General features: G+C 43.2%; 1 protein-coding gene across 6 annotated transcripts in view; it reads left to right on the forward strand.

The window, feature by feature from the left end:
- Syndig1 (synapse differentiation inducing 1) overlaps nt 1-21708 on the forward strand; it is a 173610-nt gene extending 151902 nt beyond the window's left edge. For 4 of the 6 annotated variants that reach the window (NM_001363094.1, NM_001363096.1, NM_001363095.1 and 1 more), the window contains one exon: nt 20493-21708. In NM_001363094.1, the coding sequence (NP_001350023.1) occupies nt 20493-20651 (159 nt within the window). In that variant the 3' untranslated portion in view covers nt 20652-21708. The remainder of the gene's footprint in view (nt 1-20492) is intronic. The other 2 variants (XM_030251857.1, XM_030251856.1) reach the window with 1 other exon arrangement.
- The last annotated feature ends 5214 nt before the right edge of the window (nt 21709-26922 follow it).

Raw genomic sequence — 26922 nt, forward strand, 5'->3', positions numbered from 1 at the left:
TATTTCCAACTACCACTCTACTTCCTACTGTCAGGACTCTGTGGATGCAATCCTAGACAATCATAAAAACACCTTGGAAACTGTTGTGACCTGCTTAAATGCTTCTGTCAAGGCAAAAGATGGTAAATGGCCAAGGCTAAAATGTCCAAAGAAGTTTTACTTCCAGCTGGTACATTGTCTTGCCTCATGCAGTTATGAAAGGTGGAAGTGAATGGGTCACTTGAGTAAAATAGCTGAAGTTCACCCCTCATTTGAAGCGAGAAAGCAGAGTGTACATAGCAGCCCTTCCGCTGGGTCCCAAAGCCAAAGACTCCATGACTGTGCATGGCTTAAGAACCATCACAGAGCAAGGTAAAGCAGCAGCAGTGATAGGGAGGAAAAGGATAAGAAGGGCAAAATCCAGGAGAAAATATTACAAGTGAACCCACAGTACCTACCCTGAGCTCAAGAAGACGAACACAGATAACCAGAGTATAGCTGTGTGCTTAGTGCAGCAGGAGTGCTCAAGGGGAGGGCACTTTCTAGGTTCTGAAAGGTAAATGCAAACTCTTTTCTCCTCCATTAACACAGGAGAGGGGGCAAGTCATCCATGACAATACCCTATCAGAGAGTCACACCCTATTATCTGCTGGGAATTGTGGATGAAAAACAGGCTATTCATATGAAAATTGAAGGAATTTCTCCTTGGGGCTGCAATGCAAGGGCAATCAGAAGGTTATGGAGTAACTCCAGTTTACCACAAGAAGACAGCAGGGTGGCTGCCTATAGAGTAAGACCTATATCCCTTAACTTCAGAAACCATGTCATCACCATATCTGTCTATTCTAGGTATGGAAATGGATTATTCAAAGAAGGGGTACTACCTGATAGGCATGCAGACATGTGAGAACAGTAATACGGTGGAAACAGAAAATAAAATCTGTGTGTTTTAAATGCATGTTAAGATGAACATCAGTGCATATGGTTGCTACTGAAATCAGGAAAAGGAGACTAGCAATTGTCAAGATGAGTCACATTAATTGGGCAAGCAGAAGCTAAGACTTCAGCATAAAGGGCTCTTGGTGACTCTCATCAGGGCCCATGACAGTTTCCACTTCCAACTTCAGAATGAGAACTGTGTCAGTGATGGAATATAAGTAACAAGGAGAGCCAGAGGCATCTGTGCTAAGATACTACACAGTCCAACCTGGAGGCAGCTCTGTGGCCATCTTCTTCATGGCAATAGTGAAGCGATCATCTTTGGAGAATGATCAAATCGAATGGTAAGTAGAGGCAAGGATGCACCACCTTGTGGAGAGACCACAGAGGCCTTACCTAGGATCACAGAAACATACATTGTCTGAAACATGAACAGAAGAGATGCCATTCTGGATCAGGGAAAGGGAGTCAGAGAAAATGTGACTGAGCTTGTGACCAACAAGGTGATAAAGCAGTCAGGATAAGCTGCACACCCCACCAGAAATCTGTGCCATTTAGATCCAGTGCTACTAAGGGCTTCCCATAGGGCATTGACAATGTAGGTTATAGACTTGGGGGACACAGCTGGGAATGGAGAGACCAAGGCACATCTGTACCTAAGGCAGGGCCTTTGCATGTTAAGGAGCCTTCTGATGCCTTCAGGCTCAGAGGAGGGTATGGTATAACTCTACATCAGCTTGCTGGCCTGCCTGACAGGGACACCATGCTACTTGTAGGAACAAATTGAAATATTGTCCTGGTACTGTTGAGGACAAAATACCTCTCTAAAGTTTCAACCTCAGTAGATTTTTTACTCTGTGCATCCCTATTGAAGTTTTAGCCAATATAATCCATGGTGAATAAGTAGGACAAATTTAAGGAGCAATTATGTGAAGTGTTGCATTTTTATTTTATTCTTGCCTTACAATCTCTGTTGCCTTGTTGCTTTGGCCATTTGGGATTATTTGAAACCAGACCCTATGTCTAACTGACATCCTTTCCTCTCAAGAGTTTGTCTTTTTTCACTATAAGTAGTTGCTTCCAGTTCACCCAGTATTGATGTACAATAATGTACAACCTCAGAATCGCTGATGTGCATCTTCCCTGTTCAAGCTCTAGAATTAGCTGTTTCTTCATAGAACCTTAGCTTTTACTGGATAACAGTGTAAGAAACCAAGATCTGGACAATAACTGCTGATTGTCAGCCCTCCCTGTGACAAAACTAGGAGATAAATGTTCATACTTAGTCATGTGACTACATCTGTAGAGAGTATTTGTAGTTTTAAATATGTATACATATTTCTACATTTATACTTATTTTGAATACATGCACATATTTACATCCACCTTTGTCTATATCAGTCTAAACTTGAGTCCATCCATAGTAATGCCTCCAACTCCGTGCCCACTATCATGTATCACAACAGCCATCTTTCCTTGTTTCCTTGCAGCGCCCTGGTTCTGCAGTGAGAATCCCTCAGTTGTTCTCTTCCATATTAACTGGGGGCTTCATATTATTGACTAATATCTTCCCAGAAAAGAGCCCAAATACAAAACATGTGTGGGTTCTTTTCCCTTAGTCCTCAAAGTCACCTCATTTCCAAAGCTACTTAGGTCAAAACCTTCTCTCTCAAACCCTTTGGTGAAGTTGCTTCATAAATTTGAAAGTCAATTAGACCCCTTGCCATAATCTGCATTGCATCCTGGTGTCCTCTGAGCTTCTACTAATTTTATTTATAAGACTCAGTCAGTACTTAAGTTCCCTGAGCTTTGGCAATTATGTACAAAGCACTTCGTACCCACCATGACAGGATGTCCATACAAGACTGTTTCTTAGGTTACCCCAACTTCAAACAAGAAGCAGTATAGCTTCAATGTGAAATCTGTAAAATGTGGTATTCAAAATATTCACGTTATAGCTCCCCAACCCCACCCCGTAACTCTTTTCCAGATTTCACAACAGAAAATGGACACAGGATCAAGCACAAGAGCCATAGTTCAATCCCCAGCACAGAGAAACACAAAAGAATAATGAGTGATAATTACCTCAGGTAGCTTGGTATATTTGAAAATATAGAAGTTCCCAAGATATAAGGTACAATTTGCTAAACACATGAAACTCGAGAAGAATGAAGACTGAAGTGTGGACACTATGCCCCTCCTTAGAATTGGGAACAAAACACCCATGGAAGGAGTTACAGAGACAAAGTTTGGAGCTGAGATGAAAGGATGGACCATGTAGAGACTGCCATATCCAGGGATCCACCCCATAATCAGCATCCAAACGCTGACACCATTGCATACACTAGCAAGATTTTATCGAAAGGACCCAGATGTAGCTGTCTCTTGTGAGACTATGCCGGGGCCTAGCAAACACAGAAGTGGATGCTCACAGTCATCTAATGGATGGATCACAGGGCTCCCAATGGAGGAGCTAGAGAAAGAACCCAAGGAGCTAAAGGGATCTGCAACCCTATAGGTGGAACAACATTATGAACTAACCAGTACCCCGGAGCTCTTGACTCAAGCTGCATATGTATCAAAAGATGGCCTAGTCGGCCATCACTGGAAAGAGAGGCCCATTGGACTTGCAAACTTTATATGCCCCAGTACAGGGGAACGCCAGGGCCAAAAAGGGGGAGTGGGTGGGTAGGGGAGTGGGGGGGGTGGGTATGGGGGACTTTTGGTATAGCATTGGAAATGTAAATGAGCTAAATACCTAATAAAAAATGGAAAAAAAAGAAAATATAGAAGTTAGATTTTGTATTCCAAAGAAGATACAGAACCATGCAGACAAGCTACATCCTGATGCCCACAGGGACACAGGGAAATTAGTGGATGATTTTGGGTTCAGGACACTTTAGATTCTGAACACATTTTCATTTAAGTGTATGATTTTTAGCAAATTAATCTTTTTTTTTAACCAAACTTCCATGTGCTCATCCTTAAGCAAGGCCATTATTCATCCTCGTTCCTCTGTAGCTCATATAGATTCTGAGACAGACGTAATTTAAAATGACTTTTAAAACATTTGAAAAAAAACACTGCAGCAAGCTGTGTGTTTCAAACATGAGGACAATGAAATTTCCATTACGCACTCTGTCCTGCAGGGTAACTTTGCCCGTGTTCTATCCCTGGGAGGATCCCCGTCTCTTCTTCACTCTAGATTCACTTAGTACCCAATGTGTCTCTGCAAGGATGTGGGAAGGAGGAACTGTGTGACTTACAATCCTTGGGCCACTGATACCCTTCCTCTTCCTTATCAACAGATACACATAACACTTTTAAACATTCAAGATGCTATTCGGGCAATCAGGCCCTGTGAAACCACTATGCTGAAAGCAAGTCAGGCCCCATAGAGAGGCCACTGGCATTAGGCCTTCAAATCATCTTAGCCCAGGCTATACATGTCTAAAAAGATTCCAAATTGGACTTTCAATCCATTTTCCATGTGCACACAATTGAGAATCCCTTGCTGAACCCTTTCTGTACTCTGGCCCACATTATTCAGGAACATTTCTTGACTTTTCTAAGCCTCTGGCCTACTTAGCTGCAGCGATGGATCATCAGAATAGTCACTACTCTGCCTTAGTTACTGTTCAAAAATTGCTTATGTCCAAGTTCCCTGAGACTCCATGACACAGTGACTCATTTCAGCTGAGAGGGGAGGAGAACAAATTGCAGAGAGGGAAAGAGTCTTGCTGAAAGCCACTGTAGTGCCAAGCAGTCACAATTGGGGAGACATGCACTTGGGCTCCCAAAACACTTGTAGACATTTTGGAAAGGAACTATTGGAAAATTAAAACTGCTTGGTGTGCCTGCTAGATTAAACTATGGCTATATGGAAGAGGACTCTTATCACCACTCTGTCTTAACTGGTGTACTAAGACTCCTGAGAGGCCTTAAGACCCTTCACCAAAGTTTCTTTATGGATTTTGCTGTACTTCCAGGGGGGGGTGCTTTGTTAATTATGTTTATCTTATTATTTTTCAACTGAAATTGTCTGCACCTCCTAGGTTTAGATGACCTGAATTGGAATGACAGTCCACTTACCCAAAACTCAAGATGAGCAGACCAAAACTAATGAGCTTTCCCAGCCATTGCTGAGGGATTCATGCTTCTAGGTAGGACATTCAACTGAATCAGCAGTGTCTGTTTCTATGGCTACAGCTCCCACTGAAGTAGTGCAGCAAGGATAATGAGTGTATGCTCCAGAATCAGAAGTGAAGGGAGATAGAACAAGCATAGATGGAACTGATGATAGAGAGAATCTTCTTCTATGTGCCAAAGGATTGGCACTTCTCTCTGAGCTCTGTGGGAGACTCTACCCTCTGTCTCTCTGTCCTTCTTGCCCACAAAGACAACACTGAGATTACCCTCAAGTAAGAGAGGATGAATCAAGAAGAACCTCATGCAAAAATTACTACAATTAAGGCCACTTATTCATCCATTGCATATTCACAAGGTAGAAAGTTCTCAGCAGATTTTCAGGAAAAAGCATCCAAACAGAACCCAGATACTTGACATAGAAGGGCTCCCTCTTCTACTTAAGATGTTTGCAGTGAGAGTACTCCATGCTGGCTAGCTCCAGAAATTTTCTAACATAAATTGAAACACCCTCTCACCAGGATAGAACCAAGGCTGAGAGTTTACCTGAGCATGCTAACACATAACCTCATCCCTTATGGAGAAACTCTACTTTGGGTGGAAAGAAGGGGGCAGACACATACCTTGCCTCAAGGAGTTCTCATATCTATGTCTGAGCTACTCCTCTCACAATGGTGATATCAGTGGAGAGAACTTTCCTTTCTAATCTAGCATCTCACTTGAAACCCCTAAACAGTTCTGAGCAAGCCATGAATGCCTATCAGACACCAAGAGGTCTATAAGAAGACTATAGTGTATTCACATTGAGCCATATACAGTACCACCCCAAGGGACAGGGAACCTTACCCTTTTATGTCATTCTTTTGAGTTTGTTAGAAGTAAGTGTCCTATCTTTGTTTATGAATTTATTCACAACAAGAAGATTCTTACGAGCTTGTGTCTGCCAGGTGGCACTTAATTAGATGCTTTCATAAAGAAGTTGATATAGGCATACTTGTAGTTTTGCACTCTGCTTCCAGATAGGGAACTCAGGAGACTACGCAGGGAAGGAGTGCTGTGCATATAGGCAGAACAAATGGTAGTCCTCTCTGCATGGCTCAGCATCCATTAACTTGAGCAGAAACAGAGCACACTGCAGAATCATGTCTGTTTTGCATACATGTCACATTAAATCATGCCTCATAAGTTAAGTGTCTTTTCTGGTGAGGATGGGCAATGCTAGAGAAACAGGTATGTCCATAGGCACTGTCTTACTTAAGGTTTCTATTTCTGTGACCAAAAGCACTTTGGAGAGGAAAGGATTTATTTCAGTTTACAGCTTTCTATCATAGTCCATCACTGAAGGAAGTCAGAGAAGGAACTCAAGCAGGGCAGGAACCTGGAATCAGAAGGTGATGCAGAGGCCATGAAGGAGCACTACCTACTGGTTCTGGAGCTGGCTTTCTTGCAGCACCCAGGACCACCAGCTCAGCAGTGGTACCACTCACAGTTTTCTAGGACATCCACATTAATCATCTGAAGAAAATGTCTCAGATGCCAATATGGTAAGGGGATTTTTGCAATTGAGGTTCCTCTTTCCAAATAAGTAGCATGTGTCAAGTTGACATAAAACTATCTAGGTTAGCACCTTGGTATCGTCTGGGTATGAAATAGCTTCTATAGGCTTGAATGTTTAAACATTTGATCCATGGCTGGTAGTGATGTTTTGTGATATCATAGAACCTTTGGGACCCACTTGAAGGATATGAGTCCTATGTCCTATGTGGAAAACTAAGATGCTCCTAATTGCTCATTTTCCTATAAGGGAATCCCCTCCCCTCCTCATTGAGAAAGGGGCGTCAGCATAAGGACCCAATGGGAACACAAACATTCAATCTATAGCATTTTGGCACACAGATATATTTCAGTGGAATAAATGGGCAAGACTAACTTTACTAAATCTCTCCCTTTGAAGTGAGTAAGAGATGAAGCTTATGTGGGTTCCTGATTTACAGCCTTTTCTCTTGTGGATGTGTCCTCACCAGAAATCTAAGACACAAAGAACACTGTGCTTACCAGAGGATTGCCTTCAGTTTTATTTCACCTGTCAAATAAATTCTGGTGCCTGACTCCCTTGCTGCTAGTGTATCATCACACATTTGGTATTAGTTTAAGACAGGAACTCTTGCTGCAAGAAAATAAAGACAAACATGAGGCCCCCAGAAGAGTTGATTCTGAGAGGTACAAGCCAAGATTCTGCCACCTTTAGAAAACACTGAGGCCCTAGGAAAGAAATCAGAGACTAGATATGTGCCCAGCGCCAGCCCAACATAACCTGGCTGCAGGTACAAAGCAATTAAAGAAAGTTAAAATCTAGCACCTTTGCTAAGCAAGCCAGTATAAGATGAGCCAAATATCTCATTACTATTACTATTGAGGATATACTGAAAACAGGTTTAGCAACATAGAAAACAAGTAACTAGTGACAAATTCCATTTCCACAGTCAGCTCCAGGATACTCATGGCTGATAAAGGTCAGCATCTACTCTATTCATATCATCACCATACTGTTTAACTCATGTTGGAAAAGATAGCTTAGATGATTTAATACAGCTATAAAATAAGAGCTTGGGAAACCCCTTCATTAAAGGAATATTGTTTAGTGTGACCCACTAGCAAGGTGCTATGCTAACTATTGACAATTAAAATGTGAATAAAGAAGTAGAATGACCAGAAGTACTGGATAAGGAAGAATTCACTTGTTTGAGACTGGGAGAGATTTTCCTGGGGAGAGAGGCTAAAAACACTGCAGATGGATGAGGATCCTAGAGAAGTGGCCACTGAGGCTGGAAGAAAAAGAACTGGGACAGGGATGGGTGAAACAAGACTTGAAGGTCTTGGAGGCCCCCAAAATTGAAAAGGTTTTTGAGGGATGTTCTGAGAAGAGGCGAGAAATGTAGAAAAGGAAATGATTATAGGGTGTGTACATTCTTGCAGTGTTCTCCACTGCAGCCAGAGTGAGGACAGGACAGAGGAAACTGTCTAAATGAATCTGACATCAGAGAAACAAAGAGGAGTCTGAATTTAAAGCTCTTGGTCACTGTGACAGATCACTAAGTGAAAGGGTGATGAGCAAGACTGCCTATATTGCCAGTTAAGATAATAAGTTTAGCTGTGGTTTTGGCAAGGTAATCTAGTAGTGGTACCCAGCTGTGTATGTGTGGGGGCTGGAGTTAGGAAGCAGAGGTTGAGTACATGGACATGGTAGCTCAATCTATGGGTGTTGATGAGTGGTCAACAGTAAAGTAAGCATAGGGAGGCCTTTGAACTGAGCCTTTGATGATTTGTTCTGCTTTTGCTCTGTAGTTCCACTCTGCTGTCTCCATGTCTTCACTCTTGTTTACTCTATTCAGGACTAAGTGAGCCCCTCCAGTTCACATAGAACTCATCTCTCGATTCAGTTTGGATAGTCACCAGCTATTGCTTTGAATATTTTCTACCCTGCTCTCTCCAATCTCTCCCTTTGTGCTATATCTCCTTAAACTTTCTTATCTCTGTACTTTTCTGTGCTTGCCTTGCTGATATTTTTAAATCTGTCTTCCAGAACATAAATTCTTTCTTCATCCATGTCTAATGACATCTGGTTTGCAACCATAGTGGTTCTATTTTTTTAGCTTTGAAAATTCTTGCTGCTTTCTACTCTAGATTTGTTTCATGTCTTAATATAAATTAATTATAGCTTTGTGTCCCCTCTTAATCACTGAAAACAGTTTAATTGTTTTGAACATTAGATCACCATAGACCTCTAGTCCAGTTTCTGCAAACTCTACAACTCTACTCTCTTAGATTTCTCCAGCTAGATTAAAATAGAATTGCTTTGAAAGGGCATGATTCTGGAAGTAACAATTCTGCTTGGGGTGGTGTTCTCACCTACCTCTTGTCTACCCCGCAGCTTATAATTTCCCACTGTGGGTCTAAATAGAGCCAGGTTCATATTTTTTTTTCTCTGCTGGAAACCTATGAGCTGTAGCTGTGGATTGTCATTGTCCTTAGAGACCATCTTTGTCGTTTTATTTTTTCCACTTGAGTGCTGAATCCATTTGTATTTTAATTTCTCAGCAGGGCACTTGTGCCTTGAATATAATAAGCAGAGAGCCCACACCTCTGATTAGCCTGGCCTTGGTTTGATTGCTTACTCAAGGGCCAGGGCAAACAGAGAGCTTGCAGATTTCTCTAGTATAGGGGAAGAGTTTTGATCCCTTTGCATAGAGAAGATACTCTTCCGAATTTCTGGTTTTACGTGTGGCCTCTCTCCTCAACAAACACTTTCTCTTCTCTCCACATCAAAGCATCAGAAACTCAGCCACAGCCCCGAGACCTGTCTCCTGAATGCACATTACCTACCAGCTACATGATCTCTGTTGGAAGCTAGAAAGTTTATCATATTAGTGGAACACAAACTGGGTTCTCTCACAGGTGAACACCAATCTAAGTAACAGTGGCAAAAGATCCTGGAAAACAGAAAACTCTTCGAAAACAAATAAATACAAACAATACAATTCAAGACATGGGAGAACTTGGGTGAGATGTCTTTAAAAGTAAATAGTCATTCCTTTCTGTGGTATACGTTCATCTTCCACATACTTTATGCAGGAGGCACTGTTGTGCTATCCTGGATACGGAAGTCTCCAGATAGAACTCCCCGCCAGTCATCTGGGCCATGCAATTGCAGTCTCTACTAAGCCAGTATGGAGTTAGTATGGACAGGGGTATGAGCAGGTGCTAGTGTCAGCAGCACAAGTATTACTCTCAGAAATTCCTGGTTCTGTAACTCTCATATTTTTTTCTCAGCCTCCATTTGCTATTTGATGGCATGTAAAAAACAATTCCACAGAGGCTAGACATTTTTATAATGTTGCTTCTCTCTTCTAGAGGACACCACATTTAAAAATAGAAAGATACAACTCTGTCTGCCACGTTCAGCTGACCATTACTGTCAAAGGCCCATACGCATTGTATCTAACTTTGGGTCTCCATTATGGCTCCTGAATTGGGACTTCTTCAATAGTAGGTGTGATAAAAAAGTGTCTTTGAAACACAAACACACACACACACACACACACACACACACACACACACAGCCTGGGGGAACTACATCCTTTCCACCCTTGTTTCACTTGAATTATAAAAAAAAATAGAAAATAAAAAATTAAAAAAAATCAGCTCTGAATGTTATATGAATTCTCCAAGTAAGAAAAAAGGTTGTTCTCTAGCATAAGCAGTGGATCTTGGGACTCATACTCTGGCGTGGTTGCCAAGCTGGTACCGGTGACTGCCTTAGCATGCTGAAGTCAACCAATGTCGGTAAGTAGTTAGGTTGCAGTTTATATTTAACTTGGCTATTTCATAATATGAAAACAATTTCAAGTTCCTTGAAACTGCAGTACACCTTGTACCTCTGAGAGATTACATTGCCCTCAAGGCCATTGAGCTGACATGCCCTGACTCTTATTTCTTGTATTCTATTCACATTTGCTTTTAATGTGTCTCCTTGCTACTCTAGGTTCTTTGTATTTGATCACGACTTTAATCAACATGCTACATTTTGTCCATTTTGCTTCCCTGTAGAGAAGTTCTGCTAAAAGCTTAAATGTCTCAAACACCTTGAGAACGTGACCAGAGCTATACAAAATGTCACAAATGTCTTTCTTCATTAAAAATAAATAAATAAATAAATAAATAAATAAATAAACGGCAAGAAATCATGGGTTGGTTGATAGAATATTTCCCCACCCAGAACGTATCTAAATGCCCTAAGTGTAGCAGGCTACACTGCTCCTGAGTGACAAAGAATAAAACCTGAGCCTGAGTGAACCACAGTAACGATAGCATGAGGAAAGAAACAGGGTTTTTAAAAGAATCATTTATTAATGCATAGTAATTAGAAATCCTAAGGTGTTTTGTAATAGCATACTTTTGTGCTTGGAGTTGTTTTGACATATATTTAAAACAAGAGAAACTTACTCAGCTACACAAATTAGAAGATCAGCAATGAGCTGGGAATACTTTTTCATAGATAAAGACGCTAGAGCATGGCCATATATGTGGAAAGGTGATACGGAGGAAGGAGACCATCACTGTGGGTGATTCTTGACATACCTCCCAGCTGTGTCCTCTTCCGTAGAATCTGTGTTGGCTCCAGTGACTAGCTTGTAACCAAAAGGACACAGAAGACTGGCTTCAAGGCAGCTAGGAAGAGGGTTTTAAAGCCCATGGCCAGAGTGACATACCTACTCTAACAAGGCCACACCTGCTTCAAAAAGGCCACACGTCCTAATAGTGCCACAGCATGGTCCAAGTATATACAAACCATCACGCCATGCCTTCTTTGTCTCTGGTCCTACACCAGCCCTTTGCTTACCTTTCCTGCCTCTACATTCTCAGTGGCTTTTTGGGGGACCTCCTTCACATTGCTGTCTGCACTTAATCCTGGTCTCACCATCATTCAGGGAACCCAATGATGACATTTACAATAAAAGGAAAGATTTTCAGTGTCACATGCAGCTAAAGCACTGCCACTATCTTAGTTCTGTCCTAAAAACATTTTAAATATTACAGTAAGAGGAAAAATATACAAAGTCATAAAGGAACAGAAAAGAGGACATGGAGACACAGGTGACACTCACAAATGATGTGAGCAGACCAAAGAGGGTATAGCACAGGCAGTGAGGCCTAAAAGGCTCCCACTAAAATCCCATGACCATCAGTCCCTGTCAGCCTTGTGGTGTTCTTAAATGCTAACTATCATCCAGCAATGGCCTGACATTTGAGAAAGCTTCTCCAAACCACATTCGAGCCCAAAATGATACCTAAACCAAATGGAGGACCCCTTACAATGGATCTGGGCTATAGGCACATGCAGGGTAAAGAAGAGGTTTTTTTTTTTTAATTTTTACAAATAATATTTTCAGAGAGCTAAAAGTGAAATTAATTTTCTAAGGCAAAACAAGGAAGTGGATATATAGCAATGAGAGAACAAGAAGAGTCCTTGGAAATACAGTAGTATGATACTCAGAATAAAATCCCATAAAGGGCTTGGAGAATAGATAAGGAAAAAAATCTCCTAAAAGGTAACAAAGAGCAAGAGGTAGACAATAGTACACACACACAGAGAGAGAGAGAGAGAGAGAGAGAGAGAGAGAGAGACAGACAGACAGACAGACAGACAGACAGAGAGAAAGAGATGGAAATTTTGTTCAACAGTTGTATAGCAAAGACTTTCACTTCAGCATTTTAGAATACCAGGAAAAATGGTGCCCTTAAAAGTTCCTAGAGAGAAGGAAACAGTCACAGAAATAAACTGAGTGTCCCTGATGCTGCACTGATAAGTACTAGAAATGAGAAATGTATGAGAAAAGATGTAAGAATTAAAGGGAGGAAAAGGTCCCAGTTCATTTATATATCCAGCTAAACTGTCAGTCAAATGGAATAGAATGTAGCAATTTACAGGTATGTACAGTCACAAGCATGTATTTCTAGGCAACTTCTGGAGCACGTGTTTCAAGGATATGACTTCCTGAGTGGAGGCAGGAGGCCCTGAAAATATAACTGAACTGAAGAGAGTAGCAGGAAGTCCAAGTGTGGTGGCACTTACCTTTAATCCCAGTACTCAGGAGGCAGAGTTAGGTGGATCTCTATGAGCCTGAGACCACCCTAATCTACATTGTTCAAGAGGTGGAATGTGGGATTTCCATGAGGGACATGTGAAAGGACAGGAGGACAGGAGAAAATTGCTTCAAATTTTGAATTTAGACTTTTTCCCAGGCCAATGGTCTATGGTACAATTCTTGTTAATGGTGCTCGTCAAGCAGGCATGAATCAGCCAGCACACAAATGGGCCACAGCAGACACTCTCCAGGATGCAGTCTGGGTACCACAGCCAGGATGGTGAGACATTCAGGAGATGTCTAAACTTCTTGGCATCCCGGTCAAATGTTCAGGATCTCAATGTACACAGAAAACAACTCTGAGCTTCTAAAGGTAGTGAATGTCATGGAATCATGGCCTATCACAGAATAGATGAGCTGCTGTTATTAGGCCCTTCTCTAGGAAATACAAAAACCACCACACCTTGGGGTGCACTCAACAAGTGTGAGACCTTGTGGGGGTCTTCCTCCACACAGCAGCCCACATGAAGGTAGTTGCTATATGTTCCTAACCTGTCATTATGCTGGCCCTGGACTTGTGCAGATGAGCCTGCCAATGCATATGTGCATGCGTGCTTGCTTACGTGTATGTGTGTGCGCGGGCGTGCCGTGGAAGGTGCTGTGAGGCAAGCTGCCCTTAAGAGCCTGCCCGTGGAATGTGGGATCTGGTGTTCTATATTCAAAGCATTCTCATCTCAGAAGCTACAGCTGAGGCCGCCTTCTTACTCACTTTTCTTTTACTGTGGCCTCTGTCATTCAGGCCAAAATGAGGTTCCAAAACCAGTTTATACCCCAAATTGTCTCAGAGCCTGTTAGTGAGTGTACTCTGCTCAGGACATCCAAGGTGACCTTAATTTGGCATGTTAAGGTAAAACAATACTGAAGAATGTAAAAACTTTCACTGTTAGACGGGACTTGGAGCTTGAGCGTGGACATGGGGATAACCACCCAATTTTCAGATCTAAGCAGTGGCAAATGGGTAGATATTTGTAGATAGGCTTTTCATCTGCCCTTCATTCTTCTTAAACATTGTATATATGCCAGCTAAGCTTGGAATGAAAGCTGATTGCCTCTAAGGGCCCCCACCTTGCAGGGCTCAGATTAGATTCACTGTACTGATTCCACTGGAAGTACAGCTCTTGGTGCCTTGCACAGTGAATGTTAGACGGCAATAACTCATGGGCATGACTGTGATAATGCGAAGAAATGTAAAGCAGTCAGGTCCTCACGCTAGAAGAAACATGGGCAGTTAGAGGTGCCTACAGTGCTAATAATTTTCAGAGAAATGGTTACAATGGCTGCACGAGCTTGTTGTAAATCAAAGGAGGTGGGGATCTAGTGTTTGCTGCCAAGGCCCTCATGCTGTGCATGAGCCAGGCCTCTCCATGCACAGCCAGCATGCTGGGTGGATGATGTGGAACATGGAAGCGTCTTCCCTTACTGCCTCTCTCCCCTTAGGATAATAACTATTGGAAGAACAGAGCAGCAGGGCAGTCTTTTGGAGAAAAATGTAGTTTTTCAGAAACCTCAACTTAAAGCAGTTTCTAGCCAAAGGAAACAAACACCAGCCTGTTAGTATTTTAATCTAGAGGTAGAGAAACCTCAGCATAGGGTCGGTCACTGGCCCACTGAAAGACCAGTGACCAGGCACTTTGAAGAAGATAGTTTCCTCACAGCAAGTGACTGGGTGTTCTCAAGGAGAGATCTTTCCTTGGTGTCGCTAATGTCAGGGTCTCAGGATGTCTGAATCGCCTGTGAGATTTTAAATATGAACACAGGTCTGTGGACACATTGGATGCAGAAATGCTAGGACCACTGAGTTTCTGCAGATATCAGGATTCTTTTCCTGACCCAATAGAATTGCTTCAATTTCCTTCATTCTGTAGCTGTTTCACTCTGTCCAAATGCAGAGCCAACACAAAGCCGTATGACCTGACTTTAAACCTCCTAGGAAACTTCCAACTGAAGTGCCTGTTAAAAAGCAAGCCAGCAAATGCACTACAGACAGAGGAGAAACCAGAGAGAGAAAGGTGGCTATTCCAGCCTGTGAAGCTATGCTGACTCTGTTGCATAACCCAGGGGCCTGGGTCTTCAGCAAAACGGCAGACATTAGGCAAGCTAGGTGAGGTTTTAGATATTGAGATCTGGAAATGTCTAGGCCCACAAGGAGACTCTGCAGGAATCCTGGAAGAACCACCCTGCTACCCCACAGAAAGCTTGTCTCAGCTGAAATAGCACTTCATTCATGCAGAAGGTGGACTGCTCTCTTGAATCTAAATGGCTACTTTTGCTCTCAGATTTTCTTTGTATCTTTACAACCAGGCAAAAGAAGGGAGCTCTTTAACTCAGGAAACAGAGTATTTATAGTGGACTCTGCATGCCCAGCCCCTCATGATTTAAGTGTGCTCTCCCTCCCCCTCCCCCTCCCCCTCCAGCTGTGTCTAAAACACTGAGCTTGCAGCTGTGCCTGCATTATGGTTTGCTTATTATTTCACACTGTACCCCCATGTCTCTCTCTCTCTCTCTCTCTCTCTCTCTCTCTCTCTCTCTCTCTCTCTCTCGCTCTCTGTGTGTGTGTGTGTGTGTGTGTGTGTGTGCGTGCATGTGCATGTGCACACACATGCATGTGTGCATGTAATGGACACACATGTTGATGTGTATTGCATATATTTGGACAGAAACTTGTAGAAACAGAAATCAGTATCCACAGTCTCCCACAAGCACTTTCCATTTCCTTTTTGAGACAATATCTCCCTGAAACTAGAGCTTGTAATTTGTCTAGATGGTTAGTCACCAAGCCCCAGGGATCCTTTGGTTTCTGTCTCTCAGCACTGAGTTTTCAGGCACACACTGGCACAGTAAAGTAGGGGTTGAACTCAGGTCCGCATGTTAACACAGCAGGATCTTTACAAACTAAGCTATCATCCCAGCCTGGCTTCTTTATCTGTGGGCTGAAATCCACATGTGCAGTGCTCAAGAGTATAAAGCTAGAGCTGCTGACCACACTAAAGACTTTCCTTGTGCCCTACTCCTGCAGATGCAAAGGTGCACACACAGCAAGCCACTGAAACTCCAGACTAATGAACTGGCTGCACTCCCTGTTTTATGACAGACATTTTTCACAACATATTTGCCAAAGGGTAGGAAAAGAAATACCCAGACACAAGAATTCTTGTTCCTAATCCCCTGAAGAATGTTCAGTTGGCAGCTTTCCCGCAATGTTTAGGGGTAGACTAACCAGGCTTCTCGGGACTTTGTGAATCATATTACCTTTGTGGCCAGGAAGGTGTACGTAGATAGGTGAGGGTATTTCTTAGTTACTATATTGTTCAGCCTGATGGCTTTCAATGTTCTGAGTTCTAAAGTGGCAGAGGAAGAACTGAAGAAAAGCCACCTGAGATGGTCCTCTAGAGGCTCAACCTGAATTTGGTTATAGTTAAAAGGGTAAGGTTATATTCTGTTCCATATAGAAGAGCCCCCAAGTGGACAGTCTGTGTATGCCTCTTACTTTCTCCCAAAAACCACATGGGAGATTCCCAGTGGCTTTAGGGATAGGGGGGCAACTCTATGATTTGAACCTCCTACAAGAAAGATCCTGAGATACAGTGAAAGTGAACAAATTGTCTATCGGGAAGTTGATTGGGCAAGCAAGACCTGAAGGAAGAATCAGGAAGAGGATGCCAGTAGCCACTGAAGGAAGATGGGATCTGAGTACTGAATTCAGAAGAAAGACTAAAGAATCAGCACAAGGAAGGATCTACAGGGGTGGGGACAGGTTTTGAGTTTTTCCAGGCCAGATAGCAGACAAGGTCTATAGAACAGTGACCTGACCACAACCAAATCCAAATCAGAACTGCCAAGCCAATTCTTCCAGACCTCTAGACACAGAACTGCGGGCCATATGGAAGTAGTCTTGCTTATGGCCAAAGAGATTGGAGAGGACATGTTTCTTAGGAACTGATGATGGACAGCAGCACAGATTTCTCAACTGTGAAGGCTGAGGCCAAGTCTGGGACAGAGAGCAACAGTTCAAGTCAGGTATCCGTTAAGCGGCTAGTTCACACACGATCAAGAAGTGTTTCCACACCCATAGGATATCTTGAGGCCAGCTTAATGGTGGGCTTTCTCAATACTCACTTTTGCCACAGGAGTTTCTTGTGTAGAACAGAGCGTAGATAAATCAGGGTTCCTAGTTATTCTAGGCACTGTTCATTCCAGCTAACTTCCCTTCCCGCATCTTGTCTCTGTTGCCTGTAGGCACTGGTTTCCATCTGTCACTTGTTCCTTTTCTCCTCCTTCCTCTTCCTCAACAGAGTGGTCAGGAGCAGCTGGATTACTTGACCTGGGTCAACCCTTCTTGTGGGGAAAAACAAAAAAATCAACCACAACAACAAAACACTTTCACACAGTCTTGCCTCCACAACCTGCAGATAGGTAGAGTCCTCCTGCTTCAATACATAGTAATAAACATGTCATACAGCCTGACAGCTAGGAGAGTGGCATTTCTTCCAGGCTTTGCCTCTCAAAAGGACAAAAGGAAGGGCAGTAACCACAGTTATCTACATTCTGAGACGAAGGGACTATTTGCATGGCTCTGAGACCCCAGGAACTCTCTGGCTCTAGAAAAGGCAAATGTTGAGTGCCTTGTTGAAGTACAGCCTTACCTTACCAACTTGATGCTCTGACCATTTCTACTATACTGTCCTCTTCTCACACACCCTGAGTACCTGTTGGAAGAAATAAATGTTCAAGAACTGAAGAAAAAAAATAGGGAGTGAGTTCTTCTAAGGCAGGCTTTGAGAAGGAAGGAGTAACATTGATTCTCAGACATGAAGACTTTGGGTCTGAGAGCTTTGGCTCCCTATGGGGAGAACCTTCAGAACAGGAGCAGAGCACGAGTGTAAGGATGGGTAGGTCGCTACTCCCTTCTTTTACCCTTGGAAAAACAAAGATCAGCTACTAAGGGCTAAGCTATGCATGGCTTTTGAGGGTGATATTTCAGCCCCTACACACTTGGTCATACATTAATACTTATCGATGGCCCACCAACATCACCACTACCACCTACGGGCATACTCTGGGTTTCCAGTTGACGACAGAGGACAAGGAAAATACAGACCCTGGTCTATAATAAGTACTCACAAGTTCAACCCTTATGAGATAGAGAAGTGGCACTCAGGAGATTCTCTGGAAATTTCCTGGTTAGATAAATAGGTTCACCCTCCTCTCTGGGCTTCCTCTGCCTCCCCTCCTCTGTCCTAGCACAGGCTTACCAGGCTGGGATAAGACCAGACAGTGGCAAGCTCTGCAGCTTGCTGATGTCCCAGGGCTGTTTGGGGTTAATGCCAAGAAGGGCAATTACAGTGAATGATGTTATAGGGCATTGGAGTGTTTGGGAGTATTGCTAGATAAAATGAAACCCAGCTAATTATAGCTTAATTAATTAATTACTGCTGTCCTTAGAGGCTTCTCATTTGAAATTCCCCCCAGCTCTGCGTCACAAAAATCCTTGTCCACCGTTAGCTTCCAAGCTCAGTGCCAAGACAAGAAATGAAGGAAGAAATTTTTTAAAACCTAGCTGTAAAAATAATTTTTAAATTCCAAGTTTTTCTTTCCCAGTCCCAGTTCCCAGAATGATGACTCTGAGACTAATAAGTTACTATTAAATGCCTAGATCATAAACTTTGGCTCATTCCCTGACTAGCTCTTAACATATTTAACCATTCAATCCATTCTATGTCTACCACCTGGTTGGTTACCTTTCCTTCAGTCCTGGCCCACATCTTTCAATTATTCCTTCTAGTCTCCTCTGCATCCCCTCGGTGTCTCTAAGTTCCTCTACCTGCTGGTGTTCATCCTTCTCCTCAGGCTGTCTCCCAGTCTTCTCTCCCTCATTTTGTCCGCTGATTCTCCCATTGTGTCTCCCTTTATTCTCAAGATATTCCCCCAGAACCCTCTCATCTTGCCAGTGTCCCACCTCCTATTTCCTGCCTCAGCTCATTGGCCATCAGCTTTTCTCTCTCTACATCTAGCTTTCAAGATTCAGAAGTCAGTATCCAGAGAAGACATTCAGAGGCAGATGTGAGTTCTTATGAACACATCATAGATTTTCCATCTCACTAAATCAGAATCAGGACATTGTGAAAAATGAAAACTCACAAGTTATCTCCAAGTCTGACCACCTAAGGCTCATGGCATGTGTTATTATTTTTAGGTTAAGTGAATAGTATGGTCTCTTGTACTTACATATAATGCAGAAATATAGCAGATTTACCCTGAAAAGGGGAGCCACTGAGAAACTACAGATTTTTTTAGGGATGATTATGAATGTGAGTTAGGGAAATCCGTAGAACAGTGGGCTCTACTTTTACACTGACCAGAGTGTCCTCTGCTACAAAGATTTAATCTTCCTGGGCATCACTGAGAGCTACAGAGGATCATGTGTCTTGGCAACATTCATTCCACTAGCCCATGAGCCATGTGACTCAGCCATTTCCCTCCATAATGCTACAAATTAAACCAACATCACTCCACTTCCTGAATCAAGGAGTGTGTGTAGTTTAGTAAAGTGTGTCCCAGCCAGCCAGCAAAATCTGAACACAAAGACGCATGTTCCTCAGCAGTTCTAGTTCTCAGGGGGCTTCTAGAACTGACTTAGAGGTCCTTCAGTACTTACACGGGCTTCTGAGGTCAACTCTGGGATTTTTCCTAGCCTCAAGACACCCATTATAGAGATAGCTCTGTAGCTACATCTCCAGACAAGAAGAAGGACTATGTTTTACATAGTGATTTCTTATAACAAAACAAAACCTTTTCCAGCGTTCTTATGGAGATTAATGAGACCTACCTACAATAGCCAACTTCCCTCCCTTGGCTAGTGAATCTAGTCTTAACTTCAGAGAATGACAAGGAAGGGAGGAGCTAGAAAAAACTGCTTCAAAACACTAACTCTGAGCCAATGCCTACTCTCTATATTACTTTTTACCTCATGACCCCAAGAAGTGTAAATCTAACTAACCCCCTGCCTCATTATATAACCAAATACTCAAGCACAAAGATGAAGGCCTTATTCAGAATACTTTCACCAGCAGATGAATGTCACCAGTCCTAGCTATGGTACGGGTGGGGACAGTCAGGAATCAAGGGTGCCATAGCACTCCAAAGAGAGGTGCCTCAAGGCTTCTGGGATACAGTTAACAATATCACACACTAATTTTCTCTCTTGGAAACGAGAAATAGTTTCCTTCTCCATGCTTTATTGGGTTATAGGAGTTGAAAATGTGCTTTAGAAATTGTTTTCCTAGTGAAAATAATAGCATTGTTGAGTAGGAAGGACTGCACTAGAGATGAGAGCCACACCCATCTCTGATACATCTATTGTTCCTAAGACCCATGTGGCGTCACATTAGTGGTCTGTCCTGGATAGTTCAAGACATGACTTTCTTGAAACATGAGAGAAGGAGGACTTGCCATGTGGGGAGCAGTGACAAACACCAACGCTCCATTTATTTATTCATTTATTTATTTATTTATTTATTCATTTATTCATTTATTCATGTTAGAGCTTACCTGGAGTCTAATCTTTATGAGAATAAATCCTGTTCCCCTGTGTCCTGGCCTGTATTTGTGGAACCTGTCTGTAATCCAGTAAAGTTAAACACTGGGAACAAGACCAGCAGAGCTCTCTACTCGCCATTCTTTCTAACTTGTTCACTCTCTTCTTTTCCTCTTCTAACTCTCCAGACAAACAAAGCTGTGGCCAAAGGAGACTTCCATCAGGCCAGCACCAGCTCTCGGAGGGCCCTGTTCCTGGCAGTCCTGTCCATTACTATTGGAACTGGCATCTATGTGGGTGTGGCTGTTGCCCTCATTGCCTACCTCTCCAAAAACAACCACCTGTGAGCTTCCCAAATGCTGGCATGAAGGAGGGGGAGTCAAGCCAGCTGTACGAGGGCAGAGAAGAGACACCTGTGTGTTACTGTACAGTACAAGTGATTGCCAAACAACTCCATGATGCCCTGGAATCTTCTACTCCTGGAGTTCTTTCATTTTTATCCTTCAACTTCATCTTCAGCACTGTGCAGAGCACCAGGCAGCCAGCGTTGCCGATTCTTCCACATGGAAGTTCCAAAGATTCCATCCCAGTGGCTGACCCTGAATGAATTCTATTGGATGGATGACAACCCAGCTCTGCAGCCTGCCAGTGCCTGGACCAACACCCCATTAGCAATATACAAACAGTTAAAATATGTTTATTTTTTATGGAATATGGTGCAATAGGCAGAATGCAAGAGACATGTCACCACTAGCTTGTGGCCCGCTTAAATCCTCTATGTGTACCCCATCTTTGTGGCTTCCTTGTCAGAAACAAGTGGGGCTGAGAAGGGAAAGAAAGCACCTGCTGGGAGATCTTCTGTCTCTGTCCACAGATGGATCCTGCCTGAGAATGCAGAATTAGAGGAGCATAACGCCTGACCTGGCCCTGCTCAGTCCCAGCACGCTGCCCCAGCTTGGAGCATCAGGCTTCTTGCAGATACCCAGCAATACACATTTGTGGGGCCTCACTAATCTTAAAGGAGAAGAAGCCACAGCTCCTCGTAAAAACAAACCCAGTGTTTTCCCCCAGGAGCCTGGGGGAAAGGAGCTGTGAAGACACACCAGATGTTTAACTCCTGGACACTCATCCTGGCCATGAACACCACTGATGTTGGAGATCCTGGAAATGAGATGGGCCTTACTCTGTCCACTAAATGAATGGCTATTTTCTTGTCATTTTTAAAGTGCAACTCTTGCTTCATGCTGCTTCAGTTGCCAGATGAATGCTGAGAAATAAGTAATCACAGATGTTTTAATACCATGTCACTGCTGTTTTACGAGTGTTCATTATTTAACAAAAATTATCTTTTAGCTTGTTTGCTTACGACTTTTCTTTCTGATGAATGGTGATGTTTGGACTCTGCTTTCATGATTTACTTCATGCTTTCCTGGAGGAAGAGCCAGCCAGCATGCAGAAACTGTGGTTGGGTGGCCTTGCAGGGCAAGAATCATGAATCATACAACCCTGGCTACATAAATGTCCACCTTGAGCACTACCAAAGGATACAGAGGTCCTTTGTCTGGAGATCTCCCTGTAGTGCTTAAAATATTCCCAGTCCCTAGCATCCTGGCATCACAGATGCAGAAATCCTGAATAACTCGTCAAAATTCAGCCTGGTGATTTCAGTCCTTAGTACAGATGAGAACCCCTCTGTGGAATAATATCAAGTTTAGTCTCTCCCTCTTGCCACTGCCCACCTTGACCTTGAGCTCTTAATGTATTCAAAACCACTAGCACTGTTTTCCTGAGTTGAATATATATAGCATTCATCTCAAAAAAAAAAAAAAAAAAAAAAAAAAAACCATTAGGGCTTGGCTGTGGGGTCTTTAATCCCAGCACTTGAGAGGCAGAGGCAGGCAGATCTAGCTGAGGTTGAGGTTAACCTAGCCTATAAAGCAAGTTCCAGAACAGTGAGTGTTTCATGAAGAAATCCTGTCTCAAAAAAACTAAAAGCAAAACAAATAAACGAACAAAAAGAGATCATTTCAATCTCTAAACCCATAGTTCTAGGAAGTGTATACAGATGATGTTCAAACATACACTCCCAAGTGAAAGTTGAGAGAGCTGGCCATACAGAAAGTAGGATTGGGGGTCAACCTAACCTGGATTCAAATTCAGTCATGCTCTTTTTTCTCATTGTGTGGTCTTTCTTGAACAAATGTCTGCAATTATCTGAACTGTGTCTCTGGGATAGGATAGTTGAAAAGGTTTGCTTCATACGATCGCGGGAGAGCTCTTGGAAACAAGGGGAACAGTAATGGGTGTAAGTAGGTTCAGGAGATGGATGTCTCTGATTGTCAGGATTATTCATAGGCCATTTCATAGTTTGTTTTCATCATTTTAACTTTCAGCGCAACCTCTTAGGATTTATGCATCATGAACCATTTTATAAAATGCAGAGGGGTGCTTGTCTTGAACTGATCTATTTTAAACTCAAGGTAGGCCCAAACTTCCATTTGTAGATTTGGTAAATACATAATTTCAGTCTGTTAGTCGAGTTAGTCCACACATGCTAGCCCACCTACCCACTGTGTCCCAGATTTCCCTTTCCAGATAGAAGATCCTCCGTTTACAAGGCGTCTGCCCTTGCTATCGAGTCTCAAAAGCTACTAGGTAATTTTCCAGGGCCAGGAGACCAAGGTTATTTCAGGCATCCTACAGGTCATGATCAAATGTGTATATGCGGAATTAAATTGGAGCTAATGGATTGGAGCTGTGTAGCACATCTAGTGGGTAGAGTGGTGCAGCAAAAACATGGCACTCATGTCTGTATGGGAAGTATGTGATTGTCATCCTCAGTGGCCCTGTTATGTTAATATCTGCTGCAAAAAGCCGAGCAAACTTCCTGCAGCCTGCCCTACATGGGCAGCCCATTCCCTGGGCACACGGATATATATTAGCGTCTTAGGGGACACATGATAAAGAGGGATGGAAACTGAAGTTTAGAGAAAGGAGTACACTAAACACCGCATATGTTGCCAGATGTTATGGGAGGGCAGAGACATGCTTGAAATGTCCCAGCCTGGTTTACCACCAGTTACAGAGTGCTACTTCTGGAATTCACACCCTTGACCCTGCCAAGGGAAAGTGTCTTTTTCACACAAGCCCATTCAAACATTATGAAAAGTCATTCTCACAGCCATATTGTTGAGAAGCAGAGACCCAGAACACATAGTCCTTCCCCTAGAGTCCCATGGAGACAAGAGGAGGCCCTAGCTTACTCATGTTTTGTACCTGAGTTTTGTACATGGTTTGCACCTTAGCTGCAACCTGTGGCGAGAGAAATGGCCCAGATCACATAGCCAGTAAGACAGGATGCTCAAAGACATGGAAGATGTTTGAGTTTCTATATTTCCAGCTGACTTTATCAGAAATGTGGGGAGCAGGATGGAGAGACCTGAAATGCCTTCAATTCTTAGGAAGTTTCCCCTCCTATGGCTGTTTTTCACTATCCTTTATGATGGCTGTGGCACATCTTCAACTCGCTTCTTTGCATATCACTGTTCCATTCATAGAAAAGACTCTTTCACCTCCCTCATTTCTTCTGTATGTCTTGCTTGAGAAGTCTGGCTTTACCACAAGTCCCCACTTTATGAGGTATCCTCAGCTCACAAGGCCTCCCACTTCATGAAGTATCCATACCACACTAAGCTCTCCCAAAATATCATATGTCCTACTTCACCGGAGTCCCCACTTCATCAGATAGTCAACAGCATATCTAGAATTCCTCCTATATTAACTCTCTGGAATTCACAATATGCCCCCGTTCTGTGGGTATCTCCATCTTACTGGACATCCCTCCAAGTGCCCTTCTTCAATCTAAGCAGGAATTGCATAACCAGCTGCACCCATTTAACCAGGTATCCTAGTTTTCCTCATGAAACTACAATGACAAGTTACTGAGACTTGGGTGGCTGCCCAATTCTTACAAACAGGCCGCATGGTCTAAGTAGGATAACATGAACAGCAGCTCTTCTCTACTGAGCGGGACATCCCTCAAGCCTAGCCAGATATCTGCTGTCGAAAAGCACTAAAGGTCATCTGCAATGCAGAATGGACTCTGGATATAAAGGGTATCAGCGGGCAACCCTCATTTGCCAGTAACTCCTGAAACATAAGTGGTAAGTTGTCACCATAGCTCTGGCCATTGGCAAAACCTGGCCTGAGTTTCAGGGCTAGCTTCACCTTCAAAGATTTTCAGAGTCTCTTTGAGACTCTGGATGTCTGGTTAAAATTCCAGTTCCTTATAAGGTCAAATTTGTGTTTCTACTTGCACTTTATTGCCACACATATTGACATATCTTGACTCAAGTATTAATTTTGACATATTTACTTTGAGCCTGAGTTCAAACAAGCTATAAGAGAAGAGAGTGGACCTGTCTCTTAAAAGAAGCCAGGCTGTGCATCTGCTCTGCTTTCTTACATTGGGAATATCAGATGCACCAGAAGAAATGATTGTGGCTGTGATGTTACCAGCTAGCCTCCCATCCCAGGCCATCAGGATAATCTCAGCTGACCGAGGGGCAGAGAACCAGAGATCTTTGTGATCTGGAGTTTATCTTCTCAGATCTGCAAGGTAACAATGAATATTAAACCCATAGACACAAAGGGCCTGTAGATTACTGGCATCCCTCCAAACAAGCTTGTAAATGTAGTAATGAATACATCAGCCTGCTGAGCACCCCAGGAAAATGTCAAAGCTCCATGTGGAGAGAAACAGCAGAGATGAAAACTGCTGTAGGCAGGGCCTGGGATCCCAGAGCATTGTTTGTACCAGCAGCGATGAAGAGTGGGGCAAGGTAGCCATGGCCTTGGCCAGTCTCCTGAACATTGGAGACTGAGTACTGCCGCCCACATACCAGGGACAGGATACCGGGCAAGGAGCTTCACATGGCTCTATGTGGTAGAGTGATATAAGGTAAGGGAAACCTTTAGGGTAATTCGAGAAGATTAGGCAAATCTAAAGCTTCCTGGTAGAGGCTTTAGGCTGGAGGCATTTCTAGGGGGTGATGCTTGCCTGGGCTTCTAAAGCCTAACAATGGGAAGAGGAGCAACTCAGGGTCATAGGATGAACCTGCATCTTCTTGAAGCCTCTATTGAAGGAGGAAGGCCAAGAGCTAATTACTCAGAGTTTTATCCCTGGTACTGTAACTGTTATTGCTTGTTTTTCTCTGTTTTTAAGTAACAATGTGTATGGCAGATTTTATAAAGTAAGCTTTGGGAAGCCAGACCACAGTGAGGTGAAGGCAGGCAGTCCCTGTCACTGGTATCATGTGCCATCTCCTCTTCTCTCCACTGATATCGTCTATGAGTCTGCTGTCAACATTGTGTGAGGGCTCTACTCCTGGCAGAATAGTGCCATATTAAGGCAGTGTGGCCAGCCATTGGAGGCCTCAGGGTCTGGAGTGATTCACCATAACTGCACTTGTTGGAGACTCTGAAAAATGAGAATTCCTGGGATGCTAACCGCTGAGTTAGCATCTGACTGAATCAGTCAGTTAGCCACTGACTGAAAGAGTTTGCTTGCCTACTACCAGACCTTCACTGTCATGGCACTAAAGCCACTTATAAAGAGTCACGAAGACAGTATTGTCCTGACTCTCACCATGCCTATTGGCATTCACTCTTTGCATCTCCATTGCCTGATACACATCTGCCTTCACTAGCTGTGCACATTCACCACAACTAAAAGATACAGTCTGCAAGGCTTCCAAACTTACTTGGGAGCCAATACCTTTAGTTCTCTGCCTGCCTCCTTGTCAGGATTAGCAGTGGCTGGCTGAGCCATTGGGCCACAGCTTTTCCAAGGTCAGTGCAACTATCTAGGCTATACGATGGCAGTCTTTTCAGCTGTGCACTACAGCCAGTCTCTTCTCTTACAAGCAAGTCCTTTGCAGTGAGAGCTCAGGTCCGCCTCGACTCTGGCTGGAGAGAACAGTCTGTGTCTGCTTAGCACACAATCGGACATTAGGAAGCAAGGCAGGAAACACACAGTGCTTTGGGCTGCCCTGGTGTGACTGTCAGAGCACGGCTCCTGTGCCCACCAACCCTACGTGCTCTGCCTTTCAGTGAAGTTAGTTCATTTGGGACTACTCTGAACCTGGGTAGATAAAGAGGAGAGCAGCACAATACCTAAATATTTCTGTGTGAGGAGCAGAAGTGCCACACAGTCAGCATCAGCATGCAGTTCTGACTTCACACTGCTTTGCTTGTAGCACTTATGACTCCTGGCTCTAACTCATGACTCCAATTAAGAAGCAGCAGCAACTTTTGTCTGTTTCGACCACATAACAAATCCATCTTTAGGTTCAAATTATTCTTTTCAGTGAATCAAGATGCTTAGGTGGGCCAAGATGCTTAGCGTTCCTCTAAGTCACATGAACTAACATCTTTGTCACTTGATATGATTTGCACATTGGTTAAGTGATTACAGTTTCCTGATTGAACTGGGCTGGTGAGATGTTCCTGATGAGCAGGCAGGACCTGTTAAGGTTGGCTCTGCACTTACTGAGGATAGAATTAGCCAATCATTCATAAGAAGCTCTGCAATTTCCTGTTAGCATGAGGCAATGTTTC

The sequence above is a fragment of the Mus musculus genome, chromosome 2 (genome assembly GCF_000001635.26).
Source record: "Mus musculus strain C57BL/6J chromosome 2, GRCm38.p6 C57BL/6J".
Taxonomy (NCBI): domain Eukaryota; kingdom Metazoa; phylum Chordata; class Mammalia; order Rodentia; family Muridae; genus Mus; species Mus musculus.